This window comes from Choloepus didactylus, chromosome 21 (genome assembly GCF_015220235.1).
Source record: "Choloepus didactylus isolate mChoDid1 chromosome 21, mChoDid1.pri, whole genome shotgun sequence".
Lineage (NCBI taxonomy): Eukaryota > Metazoa > Chordata > Mammalia > Pilosa > Megalonychidae > Choloepus > Choloepus didactylus.
In genome coordinates, this window is record NC_051327.1 from 40924440 (window position 1) to 40949109 (window position 24670).

At 46.0% G+C, this 24670-nt stretch overlaps 1 protein-coding gene across 1 annotated transcript in view; it reads left to right on the plus strand.

Moving 5' to 3' along the window:
* PDILT (protein disulfide isomerase like, testis expressed) overlaps window positions 1-24670 on the plus strand; it is a 39527-nt gene that overhangs the window by 9649 nt on the left and 5208 nt on the right. The window contains exons 2-7 of the mRNA XM_037813810.1: window positions 10011-10217; window positions 15650-15783; window positions 17007-17144; window positions 19425-19535; window positions 19620-19745; window positions 22534-22731. Of these exons, the coding sequence (XP_037669738.1) occupies window positions 10011-10217; window positions 15650-15783; window positions 17007-17144; window positions 19425-19535; window positions 19620-19745; window positions 22534-22731 (914 nt within the window). The remainder of the gene's footprint in view (window positions 1-10010; window positions 10218-15649; window positions 15784-17006; window positions 17145-19424; window positions 19536-19619; window positions 19746-22533; window positions 22732-24670) is intronic.

A 24670-nucleotide genomic window follows, 5' to 3' on the forward strand; every position in this document is an offset into this window, starting at 1 on the left:
TTCGTCTCTATATATTTAGCAATTTCTCTTGCTATTTCTTCTTTAACCCACTGATTGTTTAGGAGTGTGTTGTTTAACCTCCAGGTATTTGTGAATTTTCTAAGTCTCTGATGGTTATTGACTTCTAATTGTATTCCATTGTGGTCAGAGAATGTGCTTTGAATGATTTCAATCTTTTTAAATTTATTGAGGCTTGTTTTATGTCCCAGCATATGATCTATTCTGGAGAAAGTTCCGTGAGCACTAGAAAAGTATGTGTATCCTGGTGATTTGGGATGTAATGTCCTGTAGATGTCTGTTAAATCTAATTCATTTATCAGATTGTTTAGGTTTTCAATTTCCTTATTGGTCTTCTGTCTGGTTGATCTATCTATAGGAGAGAGTGATGTGTTGAAGTCTCCCACAATTATTGTGGAAACATCAATTGCTTCCTTTAGTTTTGCCAATGTTTCTCTCATGTATTTTGTGGCACCTTGATTGGGTGCATAGACATTTACGATTGTTATTTCTTCTTGCTGAATTGCCCCTTTTATTAGTATGTAGTGGCCTTCTTTGTCTCTCAAAACATCCCTGCATTTGAAGTCTATTTTATCTGAGATTAATACTGCTACACCTGCTTTCTTTTGGCTGTAGCTTGCATGAAATATTTTTTCCATCCTTTCACTTTCAGTTTCATTGTGTCCCTGTGTCTAAGATGAGTCTCTTGTATGCAACATATTGATGGTTCATTTTTTTGATCCATTCTGCGAATCTGTATCTTTTAATTGGGGAGTTTAATCCATTTACATTCAACGTTAAAACCGTGAAGGCATTTCTTGAATCGGCCATCTTATCCTTTGGATTATGTTTGCCATATTTTTCCCTCTCTCTATTAATATCCTTTATTGTACCCATACCGAATCTCTTTAGTACTGAACCTTTCTCCAAGTCTCTCTGTCCTGTCTTTGTTTCTCTGTCTGTAGGGCTCCCTTTAGTATCTCCAGTAGGGCAGGTCTCTTGTTAGCAAATTCTCTCAGCATTTCTTTGTCTGTGAAAAATTTAAGCTCTCCCTCAAATTTGAAGGAGAGCTTTGCTGGATAAAGTATTCTTGGCTGGAAATTCCTCTCTCTCAGAATTTTAAATATATCGTGCCATTGCCTTCTCGCCTCCATGGTGGCTGCTGAGTAGTCACTACTTAGTCTTATGCTGTTTCCTTTGTATGTGGTGAATTGCTTTTCTCTTGCTGCTTTCAGAACTTGCTCCTTCTCTTCTATGTTTGACAGTGTGATCAGTATATGTCTCGGAGTGGGTTTTTTTGGATTTATTCTATTTGGAGCTCGCTGAGCATTTATGATTTGTGTATTTATGTTGTTTAGAAGATTTGGGAAGTTTTCCCCAACAATTTCTTTGAATACTCTTCCTAGACCTTTACCCTTTTCTTCCCCTTCTGGGACACCAATGAGTCTTATATTCGGACGCTTCATATTATCTATCATATCCCTGAGGTCCATTTCGAGTTTTTCAATTTTTTTCCCCATTCTTTCTTTTATGCTTTCATTTTCCATTCTGTCATCTTCCAGGTCACTGATTCGTTGTTCAACTTCCTCTAGTCTTGTACTATGAGTGTCCAGAATCTTTTTAATTTGGTCAACAGTTTCTTTAATTTCCATAAGATCATCCATTTTTTTATTTAGTCTTGCAATGTCTTCTTTATGCTCTTCTAGGGTCTTCTTGATTTCCTTCATATCCCGTACTAGGGTCTCATTGTTCATCTTTAGTTCTTTGAGTAGCTGCTCTAGGTGTGTCTCTTCTGGTCTTTTGATTTGGGTGCTTGGGCTTGGGTTATCCATATCGTCTGGTTTTTTCATATGCTTTATAATTTTCTGTTGTTTTTGGCCTCGTGGCATTTGCTGTCCTTGATAGGGTTCTTTTAGGGTTTGTAGACCAGTTGAAGTCCTTATCTCTAATTTATCAGATCTACAGCTTCGTGGAGTACACTTTCTCTAACTAACCAGCAGGTGGCGTCCACGAGCCACCTGTTCTCCACAAGTCAGATCTCCCCTGCTTAGCCTTTTTGGTGAGTGGGGGAGTGAGTCTTGTGGGGCCCAATTGGTGTCCCAAGCTTGCGTGTGTAGTTGGTGTTGCCTGCCCTGTATGTGGGGCGTGTTTCTGGGCAGTCGGGGAGGGGGGGTGGCCCTAACAATCAAATCTCCCTGATGATCCTAGAGTTTTAAAGCTACTGCAATAGTCTAATCCTTCAGTTCAGTCCTGCCACAGTTTGTCTCTGCCACTGACCCACAAGTCTTTGGTATTGGCGTATGGCTCCTGAGACTTGCAAGTGGGCCCCTCTTCCAGGCCGTGCACCCCGGGTCCTCTGTTGAGGGATGACTGTGCTATGTCACAGGTGAGTGCCGTCCCCCCAGGGCAGTTCTGGGCTGCTGGGCTGTGTTGGGAGGCTCCCAGTCTGCTCAAATGATGGCTGAATGGGGCTCTGTTAATTCACACTGCTCCCCCTTCCCAGCTCTGGGACATTCAGCTGAGGTTGCAGGGAAGGCTAATGTCCACGCCCAGTTTTGTGGTGTGTGCCTGTTATTTGAAGCACTTCCGTCACACTGGGTTGTCTGGGGCAGCTCTGGGCTATGGGGCTGGCGATGGGCAGGAGTGTTTCCTGTCCACCAGGATGGTGGCTGTGAGCGGACACCCCCCTTTTCTTGGGAAGTTGTGTTGTTTAGTGAATTTTCTCAGCCACTGGATTATTGCCTTTTGTCTCAGAGCTCTCTTATTTCTGCTCTTGACTTGACGTGCCCAAATTTCAATTCTTTGAAGCTTTCTGTATTGAGCTTCTTAGAGTAATTGTTTTAGAAAAAGCAAAAAGAATTTAAAAAAAAAAAAAAAAAAAAAAAAAAAAAACGGCCCTCCTCAGAGATCTAATGGGTTATTGAAATGCTAATAGACAAAGCAACCAGGGCCATTAAGGAAAGGTGCCCTGGGCAGAGAGATCAGCCTTGCTTCGGGATTTGCATATGCGCCTCAAGGCCTGATCTCCGCCCTTCCCCTTTCTGTGTTCACCAGAACTCCAAAAATCCTCTGCTTTTACTTTGGAGCTTCTCGTGTTGTTTTCCTTCTATGCCCGTCTCCTCTCTGCTGGGCTGGCTGCTCTCAGAGTCTCTGGTGTCTGGCCTCAGTCTATCTATGGTTGGAGTTTGAATCAGTAGAATGAGTTTCCGATGAGAGCAGCCACTGCAATTCTCCCTTCTCCTTCCTGGAGCTGACAGCCCCTCCTCCCCCGGGACTGAGCCTGGCAGGGAGGGGCGCGGGTCCCCTGGCCGCAAAAACTTACAGATTTCGGTGATCTCAGCAGTTCCACGTTTTCATGAGTGTTGTATGAAGTATGCCCAAAGACAGATTGCTCTGTGGTGTCCAGTCCACGCAGTTCCTGGCTTTTTACCTACTTTCCTGGAGGAGTAACTAAAACATACAGCTCACCAGTCTGCCATCTTGCCCCGCCTCCTAACTGACTTTTATAACTTAGGTACTGACACTGAACCTGGAACTACTGAGGGAGCCAATCCATTTTACACACTTTAATTGCAGTTGATAACAACCAATTTGAATACTTTAAACTTAAGTCCAGAGATTTTGTTATCTAAAAGAGACACTCAATTAAACTCATTACATTTGAATATTTGATTCCTGCCAATACACAACTGAAATAAAAATGAGTTCTCAAAAACTGGCAGGTCTTCTAAAGTGACCTTTGGAAAAGCTAATCACTCGGAGAAAGCATCATAAAAGCTTTTGTCCAGCGGTAATTGGACTCTTTATAAAAAGGAGTTTTCCAATACTGCCCCCAGGGATGGCCCCAATGACTCTAGGATCCTTAGCTACTGCCCAGCTTCTCTTCTCTCTGGGGATTCCTGGGCTAGGAATCAATGGTCGCTGGGACTTTCCCTCTTGGATGTCCCTTGGATGTCTCAAATGCCACATGGGCCCCAAACAGAATGCAGCATCTTTGACTTGCTCCCAACCACCTGATTCTCTTCTTGTCCTGCATGAACTGACAGTACCACCCTGCACCCAATGTCAAGGTCAAAAACCTCACAGTCAGTCTTGGCTCCTCTCTCTAGTCTCACCCACCCCCACATCTAATCCGTTACCAAGTCCTGTCACTTCCTAAATCCCTCTCCAGTCTCCAGTCCTGCCCAGCCCCACTGCCACCGCCTGAGTTCCACCCTCATCATTCCCCACCTGATCTGCCACAGCAGCAGCTTCTCCTAGGTGGTCTCCCTGCCCCTCCAAGGCTGCCTCAATGGTGCAGAGAGATTTACCATCTGATGTTGTCAGCCCCTGATTAAAATCCCTCAATGGTTCTTTAAACCATTGCAAGCATAGGTTGGATCAACACTGTGCTCTAGACCTGAGTGCTTTGTGGTTGCCAGAATGGCTCATGCTGGCTCGGGCCTCTGAGCTTTGCCCTGGCCGTTCCCTCTGCTTCTCGTGTCCATCTTCCACGTCTTCATCTGGACAGTGAGGTTTGAGCCCATGGAGCCTGGTCAGGAGGCTGAGCCCACCCTCACTCCCGTTCAGACTGGGTAGAGCTCTCCCGTGTGCTCACCCAGCCCTGTGTCCCCTCCCTTTCATAGCCTTTGCCACAATGTGTTGAAACTGCTTTTAACTTGTGAGCACCATGGTGGACGGGGGCAAATAGTGTTTGGTTCTTGCTTCTTAACCTCTGGCTTGGTACTTGGAACATGGCAGGCCTCCACAGATGTTGGATGCATGAGTGCTGAATGAATGAAACCAGCTGTCCTCTGGTCCATGGTGTCTCTGTGAATGAGACAAGGAGAAAAGGAAAGACTATCTTTAGTGGTCAGAGGCCAAGATGAGCTTTATCATGAGCTGTCTCTAAGGTCATTTAGCAATTGTTCCCAAGGCCAAGCGGGCAAGAGTCTGTCCTGAGAGTAGGTAAGATGATGACGGTGACAATAATGGTGGTGATGATGATGAGGAGGAGGATAGTTATGGTGACAACAATGGTGATGATGACTGATGGGCATGGGGATGGGAACAGTGATGAAGATGGTGATGGTGACAATGCGGATGGTTTGGGTAATGAAGATGATGATGGTGGTGATGGTGATAAGTGTCTTTTATTGAGCACCTGATTCCAGGTACTGTACTTGGTCCATTATCCCTACCTTACAGTTAAGACAAACAGGTCTCAGAAAGGTTGGATAATCTGCCCAAAGTCACAAAGCTGGAAAGTGGTGAAGCCTGGATTTAAGCCCAAACTTGGTACCAAAATTGGAGCTCAATCCATCTTACAGCACTGGGCTGAAAACTGGAACATTCAGTCATTTATTCATTCATCCATTAAATATTGATTGAAAACTTATGCAACCAGATATATCTGGGCATTGAGGAGATAGTGGTGAAGAAAGCAGAAAAACATCCTTGCCCTCATGCAACCTACATCCTGTAGTGGGGAGACTAATGATGAGCAGATAAGTAATTAAAATAGGTAGTAAGTCAAACAGTTAAAAATATTGTGAAGTTAACTAGAGAAAAGCAATAGGAAATGCAAGGGGTGGGTGGAGGTGGGTGTGCACTTTTAAGCAGGATGACCAGGGAAGGCCTCCCCGAGAAGGTGACATTTCAGCGAAGATCTGAAGGCAGGAGGGAGCAGCCCATGAGGATATCTGGGGGAGAGCATTTCAGGCAGAAGGAACCGCGAGTGCAAAGGCCCTGAGGTGGGAGTTGCCAGCCTGGCTAAACCTGGGTTACTGAGAAGAGTAGAAGGGGCTGAGGTCAGACAGACAAGGCACAGATCCTTCAGAGTCATGTAGACCATTGCAGAGGTCAGAGCAATTTCTTGGCCGGCCCCTGAGGAACCAGGAGGTGTTGATGACTATTTCAAAGTGCCCACCAGCTGTGAGCACCTCTGTACTGTAAATGGTCCCATAGAATGAGGGGAGAGTCATTCCCAGAAAAACTTCATGCTTCATCTGGAGCTTTGTTTCTCATCCTTGGAACTACTTTTCTGGCTTTTGGGAGCAGAAAATTCTTTGTTTTGGGGAGCAGTCTTGGTGCATCGTAGGATATTTAGCAACACTAGATGCCAATAGCACCCCACCCTTCAAGTAGGATGATCAAAAATGTCTCCAGATGTCTGCCACATGTCCCCTGCTGAGAACCACTGGTCTGAGGAAGGCAGACTCCAGCTCCCAGTGCTGGGGGTTGACCCCCAGTCCAGACACTCCCACCTCCCCCACACATCAGCCCCTCCCGGACTCACATTGGCTGCCCAGAGAAAGGAGCTCCGGGGTTATCTGCTAGAGACTTAGGCAAACATTGATTCTAGGTCCATTAGTCGTTAACACATCTACACACCAGGCAGCCGGTCAGAGAGCCGAGAGCCGCTGCTTATTCCAGCACGGCCTGCGTGCCTTGCTGATACAACTCTGAACTCCACGTGAAAATCACACGACAAGCCCAGGCCTTGGAGTGGACGATGTGGTGCTGGCCAGCCTCGTCTCCTTTCCCCAGGAGCCAGAATATCTGCTTAGGGATCCTGACATCTCCATAAGATCTTCCCTTCCCAGAGAGCAGCTGGTGATAGTCAAGGTTTATTGGGCACTTCCAGGCCAGGCTTTGGGACGGAGCTTGCAATGCCTTGTCTTACTATGTGGGATCATCCTAAGGTGTGAGAGCCATCCATACCCCTTTCTATAGATGGGGAAACTGAGGCACCTTGTCTGGACCACAAGGGATCTAAATCAGCATAACTGCCTCCATCTACTGAGAAAACCAGTATGTGCCAGACAGTGAGCTAGGTTCAGGCCCAGAACCTAGGGAGGCTGAGCTTCTGGGGGCTCTCAGCCTCCCAGTAAAGGGCCCCCTGCCCGCCCACAGCCCGCCAGGCACTGCTCTGTCCCAGACACAAAGTGGTTCTGAAACATCCCCCTTGCCCCAAGCAAACTGGAATTTCCAGTTGGCCAGGGTGGGCTATAGGCACTAATACCTGACAGGTGTATGCATGCCTTCATTTCACCTTTGCAAACCTGGAGTTCGAGTTTCCATGGTCCCAGAGGCAAACCTGATCTGCAAATTTTAAAAAGAACAGAAGCCAGAAAACAGGACTGTGAATCCTAAAGGGTAGGTATGGCTCCACAGGTTCTCTGTGCTCTGGGGGTGGGGACCACCCAGAGCAGGGGAGATGGGAGGTGCCTTTCCATCACGCTCCTCCAGGGAAAAGAAGTAATTTCCAGACAAGCTGATCTATAAGGTTGGAGCACAGAGCTGAGAGTCAGTCAGCCCAACTGCAGCTGAATCTCAGCCCAACCACTTACTATCTGTAAGATCTCTGGGCCTCCGTTTCTGTCCATAACATTGTCTGCCTCATAAGAGAGAACTCACGGGGTTGTGTGCAGATTAACCAAGACAAGGCTGGTAGTGCTTAGCATAGTGCTTGGCATAGTTAAGTGCTCAGTAATCGTTGCTGTTGTTCCAGGACTGTCCACCAGATGGCGAACGTGCTTCCTCCATAGTCTTGAATTGCCGAAAATTTAAAGTAATAATAATGTACTATGTACTTCCCATATTATTATTATTATATCATTGCTATTATTATCATTGTCATCCTTACAATTGCTCATTTTTGATTCCTCTCTTTCCCTCACACCCTACATCCAATCTATCAACAAATCCAGTCAACTCCTCCTTCAAAACCTCTCTAGACTCTGGCCACGTCTCACCCCTTCTCTTGCCACTACCCTGGCCCAAGCCATTGCCACCTCTCACCCGAGTTAGTCTCCAATGGTCCCCCTGCACCCACACTTTTCCCCCTTTGCTCTAGTCTCCATATGATATGCAGAACAAGCCTGTTAAAATGAAGGTCAGATTACATCCTAACGATGCTCAAAACCCTCCAGTAACTTCCCACGTCACTCAGAGGAAAGGTCGAAATCCATCCATGGTCTACAAGGCCCGCCGTCATCCAGCCCCCCAAGCCAGACCTGAAGGGCTTCTAGTTCCTCGAACAAGTCAGACCAGCCCCCACCTCAGGGCCTTTGCACTGACCACCTCTCCGCCGGGAAGGCTCTCCCTCTGGATTTCCACGTGGCTTGCTCCCTCCTCTCCTTTCTTTAACCCCCTGCTTAACCTCCAATCCTCCTCACCCTCTGGACCCCATCTCTGCTGCTTTTTTTTCCTCATCAGTAAGCGCATATCATCTAACATAGAACATACGCTTCTTTATTCTGTTTATTTTCTGCCTTTTCCCATGAGGTCAGGGCTTTTGGTCTTTTTGTAGCTGTCTGGGTACCTGGAAAGGCACCTGGTGCATAGCGGATCCTGAGAAACGTGTGTTGAATGAATGCACGAATGAATCCCCTTTATGTTGCTTGCCAGGTCCGGCCCACCTTGCTCTCAGATCCCAGCACTCTAGCCCTCACCACTCTCTCTCTCACTTCCATTTGGGACACTCGGGTGCACAGGGTTGTGCTGTGGAAACTCTGAAAGCCGGGACACTCATCCTCGGTGTCCTCCTGGCCGTGATCGTCTGCCTTTAGAAACCCGGCTCTGGACACGTGTCTGTCTGCAGCCCTGGGCCCTGCCGGCCGGATGCCCAGGTGCAGCCCGGGGTTGGGGGGAGCGGCCAGCGCCAGAGCAGCGCCCGCGGGAGAAGATGGATGGGGGATAGCCGTGACCATGATGGTGACAAAGCAGGCAGTGGAGAGGCATCGATCTGTGAGGGAGGCGAAAAGCCCCCGTTTCCCGTCCATTGATTGGGAGTTTAATGAAAGCAATCACTCACTTTCGGGTCCACTGCAGAAACAGGTGTGCTGACCGGCAGCAGGGGTGGGAGAATGGGGGGGAGGAGTGCCCGCTGTCCTGTCGCCTGGTACAAAGCAGCGGGGAGGTGATTTGCACTTTCTCCAAGTGCTCCAGATGGACTGAGGTTTGATAAATATCAAGTGCTCTGGCTTGAAAGGAAGTTCCGTGACCCCCTGCCCTGGCTCGGCCCACGTGCAACTCGGACATCAGGGCGCTGAGGGGCCCATGGCCGAGCTGCGGTCTCACAATGTTATCGGGGTGAAGACAGGCAAACTCTTCTGCCTTTTGAACCCCTCCCATTTTGCCTGGGAACACTTCATCCATGGCCAAGGCCACGTGGCAGCTCCCTGAGGCTGTTTCCAGAAAGGGCTCCCTCCCACCCCACTGCCCAGCACTGCTGGAGAGAGCTCTCTTCCCCCTCCTTTCCCCAGCAGGGGGTGGGCTTGGAGGGGGTAGAGGAGCATAATAAGCCCCCCACCCCACCCCCTTTCATGCAACTGGAGGGGCCCAATTTGGCCTGTTAGCTCCAGCACTGTCCACGAGATGGCACTCATATCCTTCTCTCGTCTATAATTTCTGACTCTAAAAATTTTACAACCAGGATAATAATGTATTATGTACTTAAACATGCACCAGACACTGCTAATTGTTTGACGGGCATAGAGGAGGTTAGAGAGCAGGAACTGTGGAGCCAGACTGAGCGGGTTCATATCCCAGCTGTGCTTTTTGCTGTCATGGAGCCTTGGTGAGTAGGTCCTTTTTGTTGTACATCAGTTTCCTGATCTTCAAAATCCAGATAATCATAATACCTACCTGTAGGGATATGGGAAGGATTAAATAAGTTAACATATGTGATGCTCTTAGAATATAAGCAATTGTTCAATAAATCCCATTTAATTGTGGCAACTCCTTGAGACAGCCACTATGAAATTGAAACATAGTGAGATCAAGTAAGTTGCTCAAAGTTGAATTGTTTCCAATTTTGCTGAACCCAAAGAACCCTGATGTGGGTCCAATTTAATGAACCGCTGTGTCTCACGTCCCGTCACATTTCTGAAAATTTACCCATAACCAGCTGAGCACAAGAAAGGGCCGGGAGATACGAAGCCCAAGCAAAGCAGCCTCCATGGGAGATGGGGAAGGTGGGGGCTGGGGGTTGGGTTCTAGAGTGTTCTATCTTCACATGGCTCTTTCAGACAACCCATCCTCAAAGCGATCCCGGAACATGGCCGAGGAGCTGGGCAAAGCCGTGGAGATCATGGGCAAAGGCAAGAACGGGGTTGGCTTCGGCAAAGTGGACATCACGGTGGAGAAGGAGCTCCGGCAGGAGTTCAACATTACGAAGGCCCCGGAGGTGATGCTGTTTTTTGAGGGCAACAGGTTGGAGCCCATCAGCTGCAGAGGTAATGGGGCTTAGAAACATACACACTGGCATTCTGGGGGCTTAAGCGAATTACAAATTTACTCTTTGCCCCACGTGAAGCTCAGCGGGCAGTTGGTGGGTGAGTTAGAGAGGCTCTAGTCCACACAGCCTCTTGGGGACCCAGGCTCCTGCCATCTTGTGGCTCTGCCCTGCCCGGGCCTTGGAGCCGCCTGCTGTTCTCTCTGCATCTGGCCAGCAGCTGGGGCAAGGAGGCAGAGGCTCGTCCGGGAGGCAGTTGGGGTCCAGTCCTGGAAATGGGTAGTATCATTTCTGCTTGAGTTCCACTGACCGTGACTCTGTTACCTGGCTGTGCCCACCTGTGAGAAAGGCTGGGCAGTGTGGTCCAGCTCTGGGGGGTTTGGGTGCTGGTGGGCCATCGAAACGGCAGGTGGGAGGGTGGGGCGTGTGGCTTACAGCCACCCGAGATTGAGTTCCCAACTTTGCCCCACTCCCATCCTCTACCTGAGGATGATTTTGACGCAGTCCCCAGCCAAGGAAGCACTAGCTGGTCAAAAGGGAGACTGCGGGATGATGGGACAAAACAGGCTTGGAAAGTAGGCATCTTCTTTGACTTCTCTCAGCATCTGTTTCATTCACTTATTTACTCCTTCATTCATTCAACACCGATTTACCCAGAACCTGCAAGGTGTCAACCCCTATCTTGATGTTGGGGATGCTTGGAGAATGATGTGCCTCGCTGTGGCGCATAGTGGATCCTAATTTTTAAAATGTGAAATATTTGGAGGGATGGATGTGAAATATTTGGATAAATGGATGTGAAGTATTTGGAGGGATGGATGGCATAAAACTGATGAATATAGAAGTGCCTGGCCCAGGTCCTACTATGCTAATAGAACACCCCCATTATATATGTGTCGAAAGATTGAATCACGGGGCCTGGTATACAGCAGGTTTCCAGTCAGCCTGTTTGAATGTTGTTGCAAGAATCAAAGAGCTAAACCAGCACCACCAAGTGCAGGATGCCTTGCAGTTCTCAGAGTGGACACGAAGGGGCAGGAGACACACAGGCCAGACTTACAGAGGCAGGTGCAGTGACAGGAAAGCTCCAGGTGAGTTACATAAGAGAACTGAGAACTCGCAAGTTTTTGGGAGGGTGGTGTGTGTTAGGGGGAGTCAGGTGTGGGTGGGAAAGAAGGGCAGGAACAGTGAGACCACCCACTGTTCTCAAGCAAGGAGCCCTTTGTGATGGGCCGGATTTGGGGAAGGCTGTGAAGAAGTGAGAAGTCCCCGGTTGCTTTATCGAGGTCTGTAACTTGCCCACAGAGCAGTTTAGGTGCTAGAGCTGGAAATGAGGGGCCAGTTTGAATTCCTGAAGGGCGGGTGAGACCTGAATCTCTCCAGGTAGAGGCAACAAGGTGACGAGGTGGCAACTTCCTGGCTTTGGAATTCAAATCCTTACTGCATGCCTGAGGAAAAACTACTTTGTCTTGTTGCACTGCAGTTTCCTCATCTGTCAGATGGGGTTGGGGAAAGTCTGTGCCTCTGAGGACTGCTGGGAAGATGAAATAATGTGTGCAAGGCCCCAGGCCTGACACATACCTGCAGCATTTTCTCTGTTCCAGGCCCTGTTTTAGGCCCTTTCACATGTCATAACAATCCTGCTTGGAGGTGCTTTTAGCTGGGGAGATTGAGGCACAGGGAGATGGAATAACTTTCTCAAGTTCTCTTGGGTAGCAGGCAGTGGAGTCAGCAAACGTTTTTATATAAAGGGCCAGATAATAAATAGTTTAGGCTTTATGGGCCAGATAGTTTCTGTTGCAACTACACAACTCTGCCATGGTAGTATGAAAAATAAAAAAGTAAACAAAAAGGCATGGTTGTGTTCCAATAAAACTTAATTTAATAAAATCAAGCAGTGGGCCAGGTGGGCCAGATCTGGCCCACGGGCTGTAGCTTGCTGATCCCTGCTGTACATAGTGCTGTACTCTGAGTTAATGGCAGCTGTGATTATCATTACTATCAAACTGTTATTGTTTCCTGACCCTAGTCCAGCACATGGAACATTTAAGCACTTAAATAGTTTTTCAGCTCGAATAGAATGGAATTGGCAAGGTTTGCCGCAGGAAGATAAGGAGGGAAGGGGCCGGCTCATATTTCAGCTGGGCTTGCCTGTCCCCCTTCTTCCTCAGTATCCCCAATTGGGGAAGGAGGTAACAGGATGCCAGGAGAGAGGCCTGGGTGGGACTCAGGATACCTGGATTTTAGAACAAGCCTTTGCCTGCACTAGCGATGTGAACTTGAGCAAGCCTTTCTGACCCAGGCTTCTGGGTTCTCCTTTTCTAAATCGGATGAGTGATGCCAGTCCTGCCTGCTTGACAGGGCTGCTCTGAGCTGAGAGGCGAGATGGCGCTTCCCGTGGCTCCGGCAATGTGACTTTAGCCACACACGCCCCCGGGGTGAGGGGGGGCAGGTGGGATTTAGTCCTTGCTGGGTCAAAGCCCCAAGCCCGTGTTCTCCTCTAGTCTCCAAGGACTGATGGTGGGAGACTGGGGCTTGGCTGCCTCCCTGGAGGGCGGGGGACTCAGGGAACCTCTCAGGCCTTTATTAACGATAATAAATATGGAAATATGCAGCCAAGCGATGGTCCCAGTCAATCATTGACACGGTGTTCAAGCCTCAGTGGCCGCCACGTCCTCTGGCTGAGAGCCCACCACCAGGGGCGGCACCATACCCAGCAAGGGCAGTGCCCGCTCCACAGGTACCCAGGAACTGACTCTGCCACGTTCACGGCTACCTTAGTCAGTCCCATTGGATCCAGACGGGCCCACCGAGCTCAGGCATCCCAGAGAAGGTGGCCCGAGATCAGGCTCCCTCAAGCCAGCTTACCTAATGATGCACTCACCGCATGCTCTCATCCTACAATTACTTCTTGAGCACCTGGTATGATCCAGGCATTAGAGAACCAACCGTGAGCTCCCATCAGATAAGTTCCCCCAAAATAATAATTTCAAAAAGTGATAGACTCAGTGAAGAAAATGACGCAGGTCATAGATAAAGAAAAACTGGAAAGTTGGGGGTGGCGGATGACTGCGATGGGAAGGGGGCAGTAAGAGAAGAACAAACTGAGAACTGATAACCAGAAGGAGCCACCCTTTTCAAAGCAGAGGAAAGCGCAGCCCTGATGGAGGGAACTGTGGATGCCAAAGCTTGGCTTGCCAGATGATCAGGGCTGGCTGGGGTGTAGTCGAGAGACAAGTTGAGATCAAAGGAACAGTGCTGGTGACCTAAGATTCAAGTCCTTTGAGAAGACTTTTGATCGTCTTTTTTTGGTATTTTCAGAATTTTTAAGCCGATTCCTTTCAGGGCACTTATGATTTTGTCAGACAATTGCCTGTAAGAGAAATGATTTGTTTCCATTACACGTGCCTGTTTCTTCCTGAAAGTTGGCTGTGGAATTCGGTGGTCTGAGGATGGCAGGAAACCTCTGGTCCCCTGAAGCCACCACATCCTCCTCCTATGAACCTTCTAAGGGCCTGACTCACCATGGCTTTAAAATTTGCCACCTTTTCTCTTAAAGCCAAACCTAGCAGGACCAGAAATTCCATTCCTGGGAATAGACCCGATAGAAACGCAGGCACATGTGTCCCCAAAGTCATGCATAAAATTTATTCATAATAGTCCCCAACAGGAAACCACCCAAATGCCCATCAGTGGAGAATTGATACATTGTGAAATGGAATGCCACCCAGCAGTGAGAATAAATCTACAAGGACATGCAATATCGTGAATGAATCTCACAAAAAATAATGAAACCACACCCAAGAGTACAGAAGCACATGAAGTTCAAGAACAGGCAAACTAATGCAGGCTGTTAGAAGTTAGGATAGTGATTACCCCTGGGCAGGGTAGTGGCTGGGAGGGGGCACGATGGGGACTTCAGAGGGACTAGTAATGTCCTCTGTTTCTTGATTTGGGTGGTAGTTACAAAAGTGTGTTCATTTTGTGAAAATTCCTCAAACTATATAATTTGTGCACCTTCTGCATGTATATTATACTTCATTATAAAATTTAAAAAGAACTTATGTTCTTAAGAAATGGAAGCAAAATCATTGAAAGTAGTCTTTTCCAATTGATTTATCAACTCAGCATGCATTCACCAAACCCTGTATGGTGATCTGTCCTGCCTCAGGACCTTTGCACAGACTGTTTGCTGTGCCTGGAGCTCTTCCTTCTTCTTGTTGCCTCCTGGTTAACTACTATGCATCCTTCAGGTTTCAGCTTACATGCATCTTCCTCCAGGAATCTCTCTCTCTGACCTTGCAGTCTAGGTCAGGGATCTTTGCTCCAGGCTCATAGAACTTTGCCTTAAAATACTTACATGGGGTGAGATTATGCTCTTGTTTGTGGAATTATTTGATGATTGTCTCTCTTAAAAGAATGAGAACTATGGGATAGTGGTTATATGTCTTTTCTGTTCGCCATTATATCCCCAGAAACAAGCATACCACTTGATAACATAATAGGCACTCAATACTTATTTGTCAAATGAATGAATGAGTGAAGGAATGAATGAGTGAGTGAAGGAATAAGTGAGTGAACAAGTAAAGGTCTGTGGAACTAGTCCAAAGCTACTTGCAACAAGCATGATTTTAAAAATTCATTGCTTAAACATTAAACTCTTTCAAATGCTTCATTCTATTCTGTAGCAGGCTTTAATATAAAATAACATTACCTGCCAGCATGTGACATCGATGGTCCTGGGAAACACACGGAGCCTTGTGCGCATTCCAGCAGACTGTTGTGTCTTCCCAGATGGTCTTTGTGTCCAGTTTTAAGAGCTAAGACTTTGGTGTGCGTGACTTCTCCCACCTGGTAACTGAGAAACGGAAGTCAGGATTCTATGACCTGAGAACTGATTTGGGTTTCAGCTGAGGAACCAGTGGCACAGAGGGATAACAGGATTTCCCCAAGGTCACAGATTAGCTGGTCTTTTTATTCATATTGTATTTATTCATATATTTTAAAAAGTAAATCCATCCTCCTAGTCACCTTGGTGGGTGGATAAGAAAAGAAAGATGGAAATGCTTCCTCCTGGATTTGATTCCCAGGTTTGCTAACTTGGGTGACCACTGGCAAATTCAATCTCCATCTTCTCATCTGCAAAATAGTGAGAGTAAGAGCATCTATGTCACAGGGTTGTTGCAAGGTGGTACATGCAAAATGCTCAGCATAATGCCTGGCTCTTGGTAAGCATTCGATAAAACTTCCCTGCTATTGTTGATGTTCATGCTTTGGGACTTTTAGGGGAGATAGAAGAACTGCTTCTGGCCTTTGAGGGGTTAGGAGCCCAAGCCAAGGTGATTCTAATTGCTAAATTTAAGGAAGACAAGCCTTGGTTGCAGTTCAAGAGGAAACCTCTGTGAAATTCTCTTCACTTGTGTCCCTCTCCAGGAGTGGTTGAGTCGACTGCGTTACTCGTTTGGTTGAGACGACAAATTAGCCAGAAAGCGTTTTTGTTCACCAATGCTAAGCAGATGGTAGAGACTGTGAAATCCAGGCCCCTGATCATCATTGGCTTCTTCCAGGTATGGGGGTCCACAGGTGGGAGGAGGTTTTGTGATTGCAAAGGGGTCCTGGGTCTAGGAGGGTGTGGTGAGGGGAGCTCTTCTACCTGAGTCAATTCCATGCCCATTCTTCCCATCGCATGAGCTGGTTTTCTGGGGGAACAGTAGGGTTCAAATGAGAAAGGAAAATGGAAGCCGAGGTGGTAGGAGAAGCGAGCTATAACAGCAGACAGGAATGGAGAGGGAGAGAGGAGATTGGCGTATTTATTTAATTGGTTTTGACCAATTGGTTCATTTGGTTAATTGGTCAAGTTAACCAAAGTTGCTGCATCTTTTTGGGGTTCATTTAGAACATCACTCAATAGGGGGATGCCTTGTTTTCTGATTTGAGAGCCATTGCTTTCTATGGTTCTGACAGTTGGGAGACATGCTTGGGCCAGATCAGTCTCTGTCCCTAACCTGTCTGCAAGCCTCTCTGCACATTGAAATCCATAACACATTGTAAACATGCTGCCTTCTGTAAAGATATCAACCCTCATCCAAATACAGCAGAGTAAAGTGCTTGGGCAAGGACATAAATAAATTAGATATGCTAATGACAGTCTCATGATAGCTTTTTATTGATTGTGTTTTCCATATTGAGTAACAATTTGCAAATTGTTTTTGCTTTTGGAGGATGGGTGTCTTACGTGCCTTAAGTCTTTCAGTGTAACTTGGAGGACTCCTTCCTTTCTCCCAGTAGAAGTCAGTACTTTGGCTTTACATTTATACTTGGAGAGAGAATGTGCCTGTCTCCTCCTCTTTCTGGCAGTGTTTTTGGCCACAGTTTTCTTTCAAGCTAAAGAACAAAGTTTGAAACTACAGCCATGGCTTGATAACACGTTTATATTTGGTACTAGATGTGGTCAAAGCAATTGCTTCTTCTGAAAGCAATTATGAAGCAAATGTTAAAAAAAAAATCTCAACCCCAGGGTTAAAACAGACTTCCCTCTAATAATTGGAAAAGGTCAAGTTTATTGATTCTCTCCATTGACCTTTGTGGATTTCCCTATTTGGGCCTTAGTCATAGCCAGTGAAACTTTTGGGATATGAAATATCCACGTAAGGAGAGTTAGGTGATCAAGGAAAATCCCAGAATGTGGAAAGGTGAGGCGATGAATTGGCCACCACTTCCGCTTTCTCCTTATATAAGTCAGGAATTTTGCTTTCTACCAATGCCTTAACAAACGTCCTTCCTCAAACAGGACTTAGAGGAAGAGGAAGCAGAAATGTTCTTTGACATGATCAAAGACTTCCCCGAGCTAACTTTTGGAGCGATATCGATTGGCAATGCTGCCGGGCATTTCCACGTCACCCTCAACAGTGTCCTGGTGTTCAAAAAGGTAGGACTTTGACCCCATTGCTAGCGAGGGGGTGTCTGGCTCAATGTAATGAGAAACATATAGGCTTTGGGTTCAAATTCTGATTCTGCCACTTGGGCACTAGGTGACTTTGGACTGGTAGACTTCCTTGAAATCACATTTTCTCATTGTTTCTCTGATCTTTCTAGCTGTTCTCCATCGTAAGCTCCTCACTCTTGCTTTAATCAGGAAATGTTCATGGGGCTCGATCCAAAGCTGTGGTCCACCCTCCATCAGCAATTACCGTCTATACACCCGTGACTTACAAATATTGGTCTCCAGCCAGACTTCTCTAATATCTAGACCTTTATATCCATTGCCGGATATCTTATCATGACCCAGCCCAAAGTGGTGATCTTCTCTCCAATTCCAGTATTTTTCTCTCAATGGCACCACCATCTCTCCCATCCCATTGAGCAAGTCAGAACACCCAGGCATTATTCTGACACCTCCCTCTTCTCCACTCCTTGCAACCAATTTATCACTCCAATCCTATTGATTTTATATGCAAAATGCCCCTTGAATCCATTCACTTCTTTCTATTTCTACTGCAGGTGTTCTAATGAAAGCCACTGAAAAGTTTTAACCCGGGGCATAAGATAATCTGATTTGTGTTTTTAAATGGAGCAGTATAGAGTCTAGAAATAGATCCAAATACAGTTGGAAATTTAGTATATAGATAGTATTTTACATCAGTGGGGAAAATATGGATTATCCAGTGAGTGATGTTGAGACAGTTAAGTAAACATTCAGGAAAAAACTGAAGCTTGATCCACACATCACACTGTATACCAAACCAAATCCCAGAAGGATTCCTTATTTAAGAATACAAAAAATGAAACCATGGCAAAATTCAAAGATGCCATGGTGGCATTTATTTTCTAATCTTAGAGTGAGGACGTGCTGATATAAACATGACATAAACCCTAGAAACCAGAAAATGTTGATACATTTGGACCACATAAAAATTTAAAGTTATGCAGAATAAACCCCATCACAAAACAATCAAACAATAAATAGCCAACTTGGAAAATATATTCAAGAGGGGTTTGGCCGGTTTCAATGTCTAAGAACATGGGCACTAGAGTCAGACTGCCTGGGTCCAAATCCTGGCTCCACCTCTTACTAGCTTAGCAATCATGGGCAAATTACTTCACTTCTCTGTGCCTCAATTTCCTTACCTGTAAAATGGGGGGAAATAATAGTACATAGCTTAATGAGATGCTGTGAGGATTAAATGAGTTAGTCCATGTAACATGCTTAGAACTGTGGCTGGCACAGCATGGACTATCAATAAGTCTAATTAGTATTATTACTGGTGACATGATCAGTAAAGAATTTGGACTTTATCCTGAGGACAATTGGAAGGGAAAGAGGGTCTTCAAAGAGTTTTAAGCAACAGAATGACATAGTCAGATTTGTGTTTCAACATCACTCTGGCTGAAGTTTGGGCAATGGGAGGGAAGGAAGCAAGAGGAGAAGTTGGAAGAGTCAGAGGAGATGATTACAGGAGTCCAGTTGAGAGGTTTGAACTAGGGTGGGATTGGTGATGGTGAAGAGAAGATGACAGAGAGAGAAATTGGGAGAGAGCTGCTTCTTTCTCCTTCTCTTCATACTTTTATCCTAGACTACAAAGAATCATGCCATGCCCTGTGTTAGTCCAGATCCTTCTGAGAAGCATTCATCCATAAGAATTAATTGTGCAAAAGATTTATTAAGGGAAAACGCCTGTAAAGGAAAATGAGGAGGGAGCTGGGTGAGACTGAGAGGGCTATCAGAGTATGATGTAGATCTGATCCTTTGGAAGGGAAGGAGGTTGGGTGGAAGAGTTTTAGGTTGCAATGAAGTTCTAAGGAAGATAAGCAAAGCCACCCATCAGGGATGTCCCATGTCTCCTAGGAATGAGCTTGCCTTAGAGTCCCTGATATGCTCAGTCATTGACTGGTAGCAGCATGTGAGAAGCATGGCCTCAGCGCAAGCATGGTGATAGATTTCAGAGCACGGCAGCTGGGGCTTGCTGTCAATTACACTCCTTGTGATTGGAGATGGAAGGGATTTTCGTAGCTGCCACATATCCATTTACCATCCGTAGGCTAATATGCCCAACCATCTAGATTTATCAGTACCTGGAGTAAGGATTATGGATGCTATCGTTCCTTGATGTTTTTCTTTTATCTAAGGAGGAAATTGTGCTGTTTATGTTTATTAAGTGCCCACATCATGGAAGTTTCTACCCACCAACCTTTTCCTTCTTTTGTCAAGGGAAGAGTTGTGAACCGCCAGGAGCTTATTAATGACAATATCGACAAATCAATCCTCAATCAAGTCATCAAGCAACATCTCACAGATTTTGTTATTGAATACAACACTGAGGTCAGTGAGCAGGGGGTCCCGGGGCAAAGGGCAGCTGGGGCAGCCGTGTAGGTGTGGGATGACCTGTTTTCCTTGTAATTTCAGAATAAGGATCTGATTTATGAATTGAATATCCTGAATCACATGCTGCTCTTCACCTCCAAAAGCTCAGAGTCATTTACTGCCATAATTCAGCATTATAAGTTGGCATCAAAGGAATTCCCGAACAAGGTCTGTGGAAGGTGCCACTGCTCTTTGGGGTTTTGGGATAAGGATTAAAGATCCATAGACCCTTACACCATTCACCTGCCCTGCTTGTAAATCAAGCCAGAAACCATTCACTACTTGTTAATAATTTTTGCATGAGTGAGAAAGGAAAACAACAGACTCATCCCCAGAAATGGCTCAAAGCCATCCTGAGTTTTATATGCATTTGCATATCAATGTTATATACAGTAATAGTAGTATTTAATTCTAAATAAGCCTCCTCCCTCCCAGTGTCTCTTCCTTTCTTGCCAAGCCTATGTCCCTTTTTCCCTCGTTTCTTTAATGGGTATACTATGAAAGCATGATGGCTCGGCTGCCTTTCTGGAGGGCGGCTCTCCATTAAGAGAGGGTGACCACAGTGTGAATCCTTGAATGATATCTGGGATTTGGCCAAGAGGTGAATGAGGTGTCAGGGAGTGTGAAAAGCCTAAAGGTGTGAGGCAGCACAGACTGTCTATCAAGTCACTGTTGAGATTCTGTGCTTTAACAGCACACAGACCTGGGTCCAAAATCTCTTCCTCTTACAACCTATATTATCTTAGATGAGTTTCTTTAACTTCTTAGCCTCCGTTGCCTCAGGTGTAAAATGCAGAAGTATGGGTACCCGCTTTCCAGTGTTATGGTAAGAATTAGAGATGCTATATGTAAAGCAAAGAGCCAATACATAGTAGGCTTATTATTATTGATATCATTATCATTATGATCATTATCATCATTAGAGGCAAATCTATTTCTCCTAAGCACTATCCCTATATTTAGTGTAGTTATCACCAGGTGGGCTGTGGGGACTTTTAATTTTATTTTTCTATTTATTTTTACAAAAAGCATGATAATGGCAGATTTTTTTTTTTCTTTTGAAATTCTAACCAAGCAGTTAAAAACTCTGAAACTCAAATTAAACAAGGAGTCAAGGCATCAGGGTATGAACGCAGTGTTCATGTGAATCTCACCGCATTGGTTTGCAGGAAGATCATTCCGATCACCGAAATACTGCTGGCAAATGTATTTCCTGGTTTATTACATTTTAAACTTTAAGGTTTTTGATGAAATGAAATCAATTACAATCTGAGTGCTTTCCCTCTATTTCTCCTATGCTATAATAGTCAATATTGAGACATATTTTCTTTCAGATTATTTATTTTTTTATTTAGCTCTTTAATCAAATTGAAATTTACATTGGCATATATTGTGAGATGAGGTTCTAACTTGCTGTTACCCCTACTAGAGGCTTCCCCAATGCAATTTATTGATGGTGATCATTTTAGATGCAAAGAAAAACAGTTGGATTAATATACTATTATTCCAATAGATGGTACCTCTGTATCTATCTTGTTCTCTCTCTATACCCCACTGCTCAGGCTATAACAGGTGGCTCGTGTTTTTGAAAGTCGACAAGGATGGTCTTAACTTGTCTGCTTTGTTTTTCACAGTCTCCCCAGCACCTGGAAGAGTGGCTGGCACCTAGCAGGGCCCTTGATATGTTGATGGATGAATCACCTAAGAATCCATCACACCTCGTATCTGCAGCAGCCTCTGACTGATCTCCTTAGGTTCACTCTTGCTTCTTTGCAGCAACCCATTCCCTGCACAGCAGCCAGAGTGACCTTTAAAAAAACAATCTTATCCTCCAGTGACCTCCAACCATGTTCAGACTGAAACCCAAGCTCCTTCCTGGGGCCACGAAAGCCCAGCATGCCTCTGAGCTCATCTCCCATGCTCTCTCCCTCACGGTGCTGAAGTCTTCCTGGCCTTTCCTTCCTATTCTGAGAATACTCTCAATTCATATTGTGCCTCCAGGTGTTTGCATCGGAGGTTCGTGCTATCTGAAACGCTGTTCTTCTGACTTGTTCCTCATCACCCAGGTCCCAGTTAAAATGTCATTTCCTCAAAGATGCCGTCTCTTGACCACCCTGCCCAACAATGAGCCCCTACTTCAGCTCATTTGTGCAGCCACTCTCTCTGATATGGCCTTGTTTTATTATCTAATTGGCACTCATCACTGAGTTTATTTTATTAATTTGTTTATTCGTTTACTGTTCATCTTCCGCACTAGAACATAAGCTCCAGGAGAGCAGGGTTTTGTCCACCTTGGGCAGTTTTGTAGCTCCAGTGTTTAGCAAAATGCCTAGCACATAGTAAACACTCCACAAATTTGAATGAAGTCATGGACTTCCTTGATAGAAAGAATAATTTAACATAATAATAATAATAACAGTAATAAAGAGTTGAAATATATTGAGCCCTACCACTCACTAAACTTTTGCATGGATTTCCTTGATAGAAAGAATAATTTAGCATAATAATAATAATAACAATAAAAATGAGTTGAAATGTATTGAGCACTGCCAGTCACTAAACTTTTGCACACTCTATCCTGCTTGATTCTCACAGCCACCCTATGATAATCACCATTTTACAGATAAGGAAACTGAGGTATAGAGAAGGGACGTTGTTTTGCCCGAGGAACCAGGCTGCAAGCTCAGGACTTCCTGCCTTCCCGTGGTTGTGGGGATGGTGCCCTCCCAGCACAAGGATGCTGCACCAAGAGGGCAAGTGGGGACTGAGAGCAGGCTGGTGGCCGCTGCCTGGCTGAGGGTTCCGGCTTAGGGCTGCACCCTCCTGCAGGGAAGTCACAGAAGCGCTCCAAGGCCTCCGCCGTTTGCATTCCATTAGTGCACTCCCACGGTTTCCCAGTAGTTTCTCTCCCTTGGCCAAGGATCCAGAGAGAAATGGGTTTTCTTTGATTTGGCAGATTCTCTTCATCCTCGTGAACACAGATGAACCCAGAAATGGGCGTGTCTTTGAGTACTTCCGGATCACCGAGGTTGATGTCCCATCTGTCCAAATCCTAAACTTAAGCTCTAATGCGAGGTACAAAATGCCTGCAGAAGAGATTACGTACAAGAACCTCAAGAAATTCGGCCGCAGCTTCCTGAATGGAAGTGCCAAGGTAAGTTCCTTCTTGGACAAAGTTTACCCAGAATCTCAGAATCATCCCTTTCCCCAAACACTGCTGGCTTTGGTCATCTGAGTGGGGTTGTGGAGTAAAGGCCAATCCTGTGGTTCAGTGTGGGCACATCCCCTCAATCCCCCACCCCACATCTATTCAATTGCTGATCTGCCTGAGCCTATAATTCCACCATTAGTTCTTTCTTAAAGTAAAGGAATTTCCTATTAAAATGCTGACCCCCAGGAAGGCTAACTGATCTCTTTCAGACTCTATTGTGAAGGATTTACTTGGCCCAAGTGTAGACAGATGCTTATGGGGAGAAGGAGGGGTGGAACCCATACAGCAGTCAGCATTCAGCCTCAAAGGTCTTAGCGGTTTGGGTGAAGTTGGAAGGGGGCTGTCTATTTTGCCTAAAAGGGAGCAGAAGCTGCTGAAAGTTCCCACCCAGACAACATACATCATCAGTGTTTATTTAGCACTTGCTATATCCTCAACAACCCTGCTGAATGACCATATTATTTATCTTCCAAACCAGACATTTTGGAGAGTAAAAGGGACACTCTTTAAAAGGATTCTAGAACAACAGGAATAAACTGAGACTTTTACAGGCAAACTGAAATGTCTGGTCACCTCACCCCTGAGGGCTTCCGTTCCCTTCTGTCCTGCCTTCCCAAAAATACTGCTTCCCCAACAGCCTTCGCAAGTGGAAGCTGGTTTTCTATTATGCACAAGAGCTGCACGGCGCCACATGACGAGATTGGTGTCCTCCTTGCCACTCCTCCTTCTACCTTCAGAAACCCCAGATCCTTTGGACCCCATGTCTCCAGACTTCAGACTCCCTGTGCTGTCCTCTGGCCACCAGCCCTTCTCTGAGGGTGTAAAGCTTTTGATGGTAGATTTACCCTCCACTCTTCTCCTGTCATCACTCTCAAAGACGTCGGTATCCAAAACTCTTCCCTACTAGCTGGCTTAGTCCATTCCACCTCTGCCACTGCCCTCATGGCGGCCCTGTAGAGGTGGTGGCCCCTCTGAAATCCCGATTGAAGCTCCCCATCCTTCCCAGTTCCCTTCCTGAGTACTCACTCCCCCTCTTAGAACTCCTCACCCTCCCCATGGCCTCCAATCTCCTGACTCCAAGCCACCACCACTCCCACCCACCCCCCATTTCACAATGTCAGCCCTTCTCTTCTCTTTAATTCCCAATTTCATCATCCTCTGCCCTCACCCCTCCTTTTATGCTCTAGCTACAAGGATCTTTTCACTCATTATGGGGAGGGCATTGTCAGCATATTAAGGATTTGGAATCCTGAGGGCCATGGGAAGCTAGATTTGCATGTTGGAAATGAAATCCCACCGGTAGAAGATTAAAGTGTGGAGGAGATTCATGGAGAACATTAGGAAGCTACTGAGGCGATCCAGCTGAGAGATGAAAGCTATCTGAACCATGCAGATGGAGAGAAGGTGTAGATTCTGGAGATACAGGAGGCAATAGTTGTAGAGAAAAGTATGATGTGGTCTGAGATTTCCACCACCTCCTTCAAGAAGAAACAAGAATTGGGTTCACTCATTCACAAAACACTTCTTGAGGGCCTACCAGGTTTCAACCAGTGGACAATCAATGACGAAGCGATTTAAAAAATCCATCATGACGTTCCATCTAGCGGGGAAGGATATACTCCAATCAAATAACCAGATAAATAAATATTAATGATCATCTTGAATAAATGATACAAGTAAAAACACCAGGTGTCGTGAGACCTCATAGCAGGGCCTGACATGGTCTAGGACAGTCAAGGAAGCCCTCCCTGGAGGTCATTGTGAAGAATGACCATGCGACATCTAGAGAAAGAAGCCAGGGCAGGAATAAGGAGTGGGGAGGGCATTCCAGGTGGAGGGAGCATCTCGAACCAAGGCCTGAGCAGGGAGAGAGGCTAGCCCT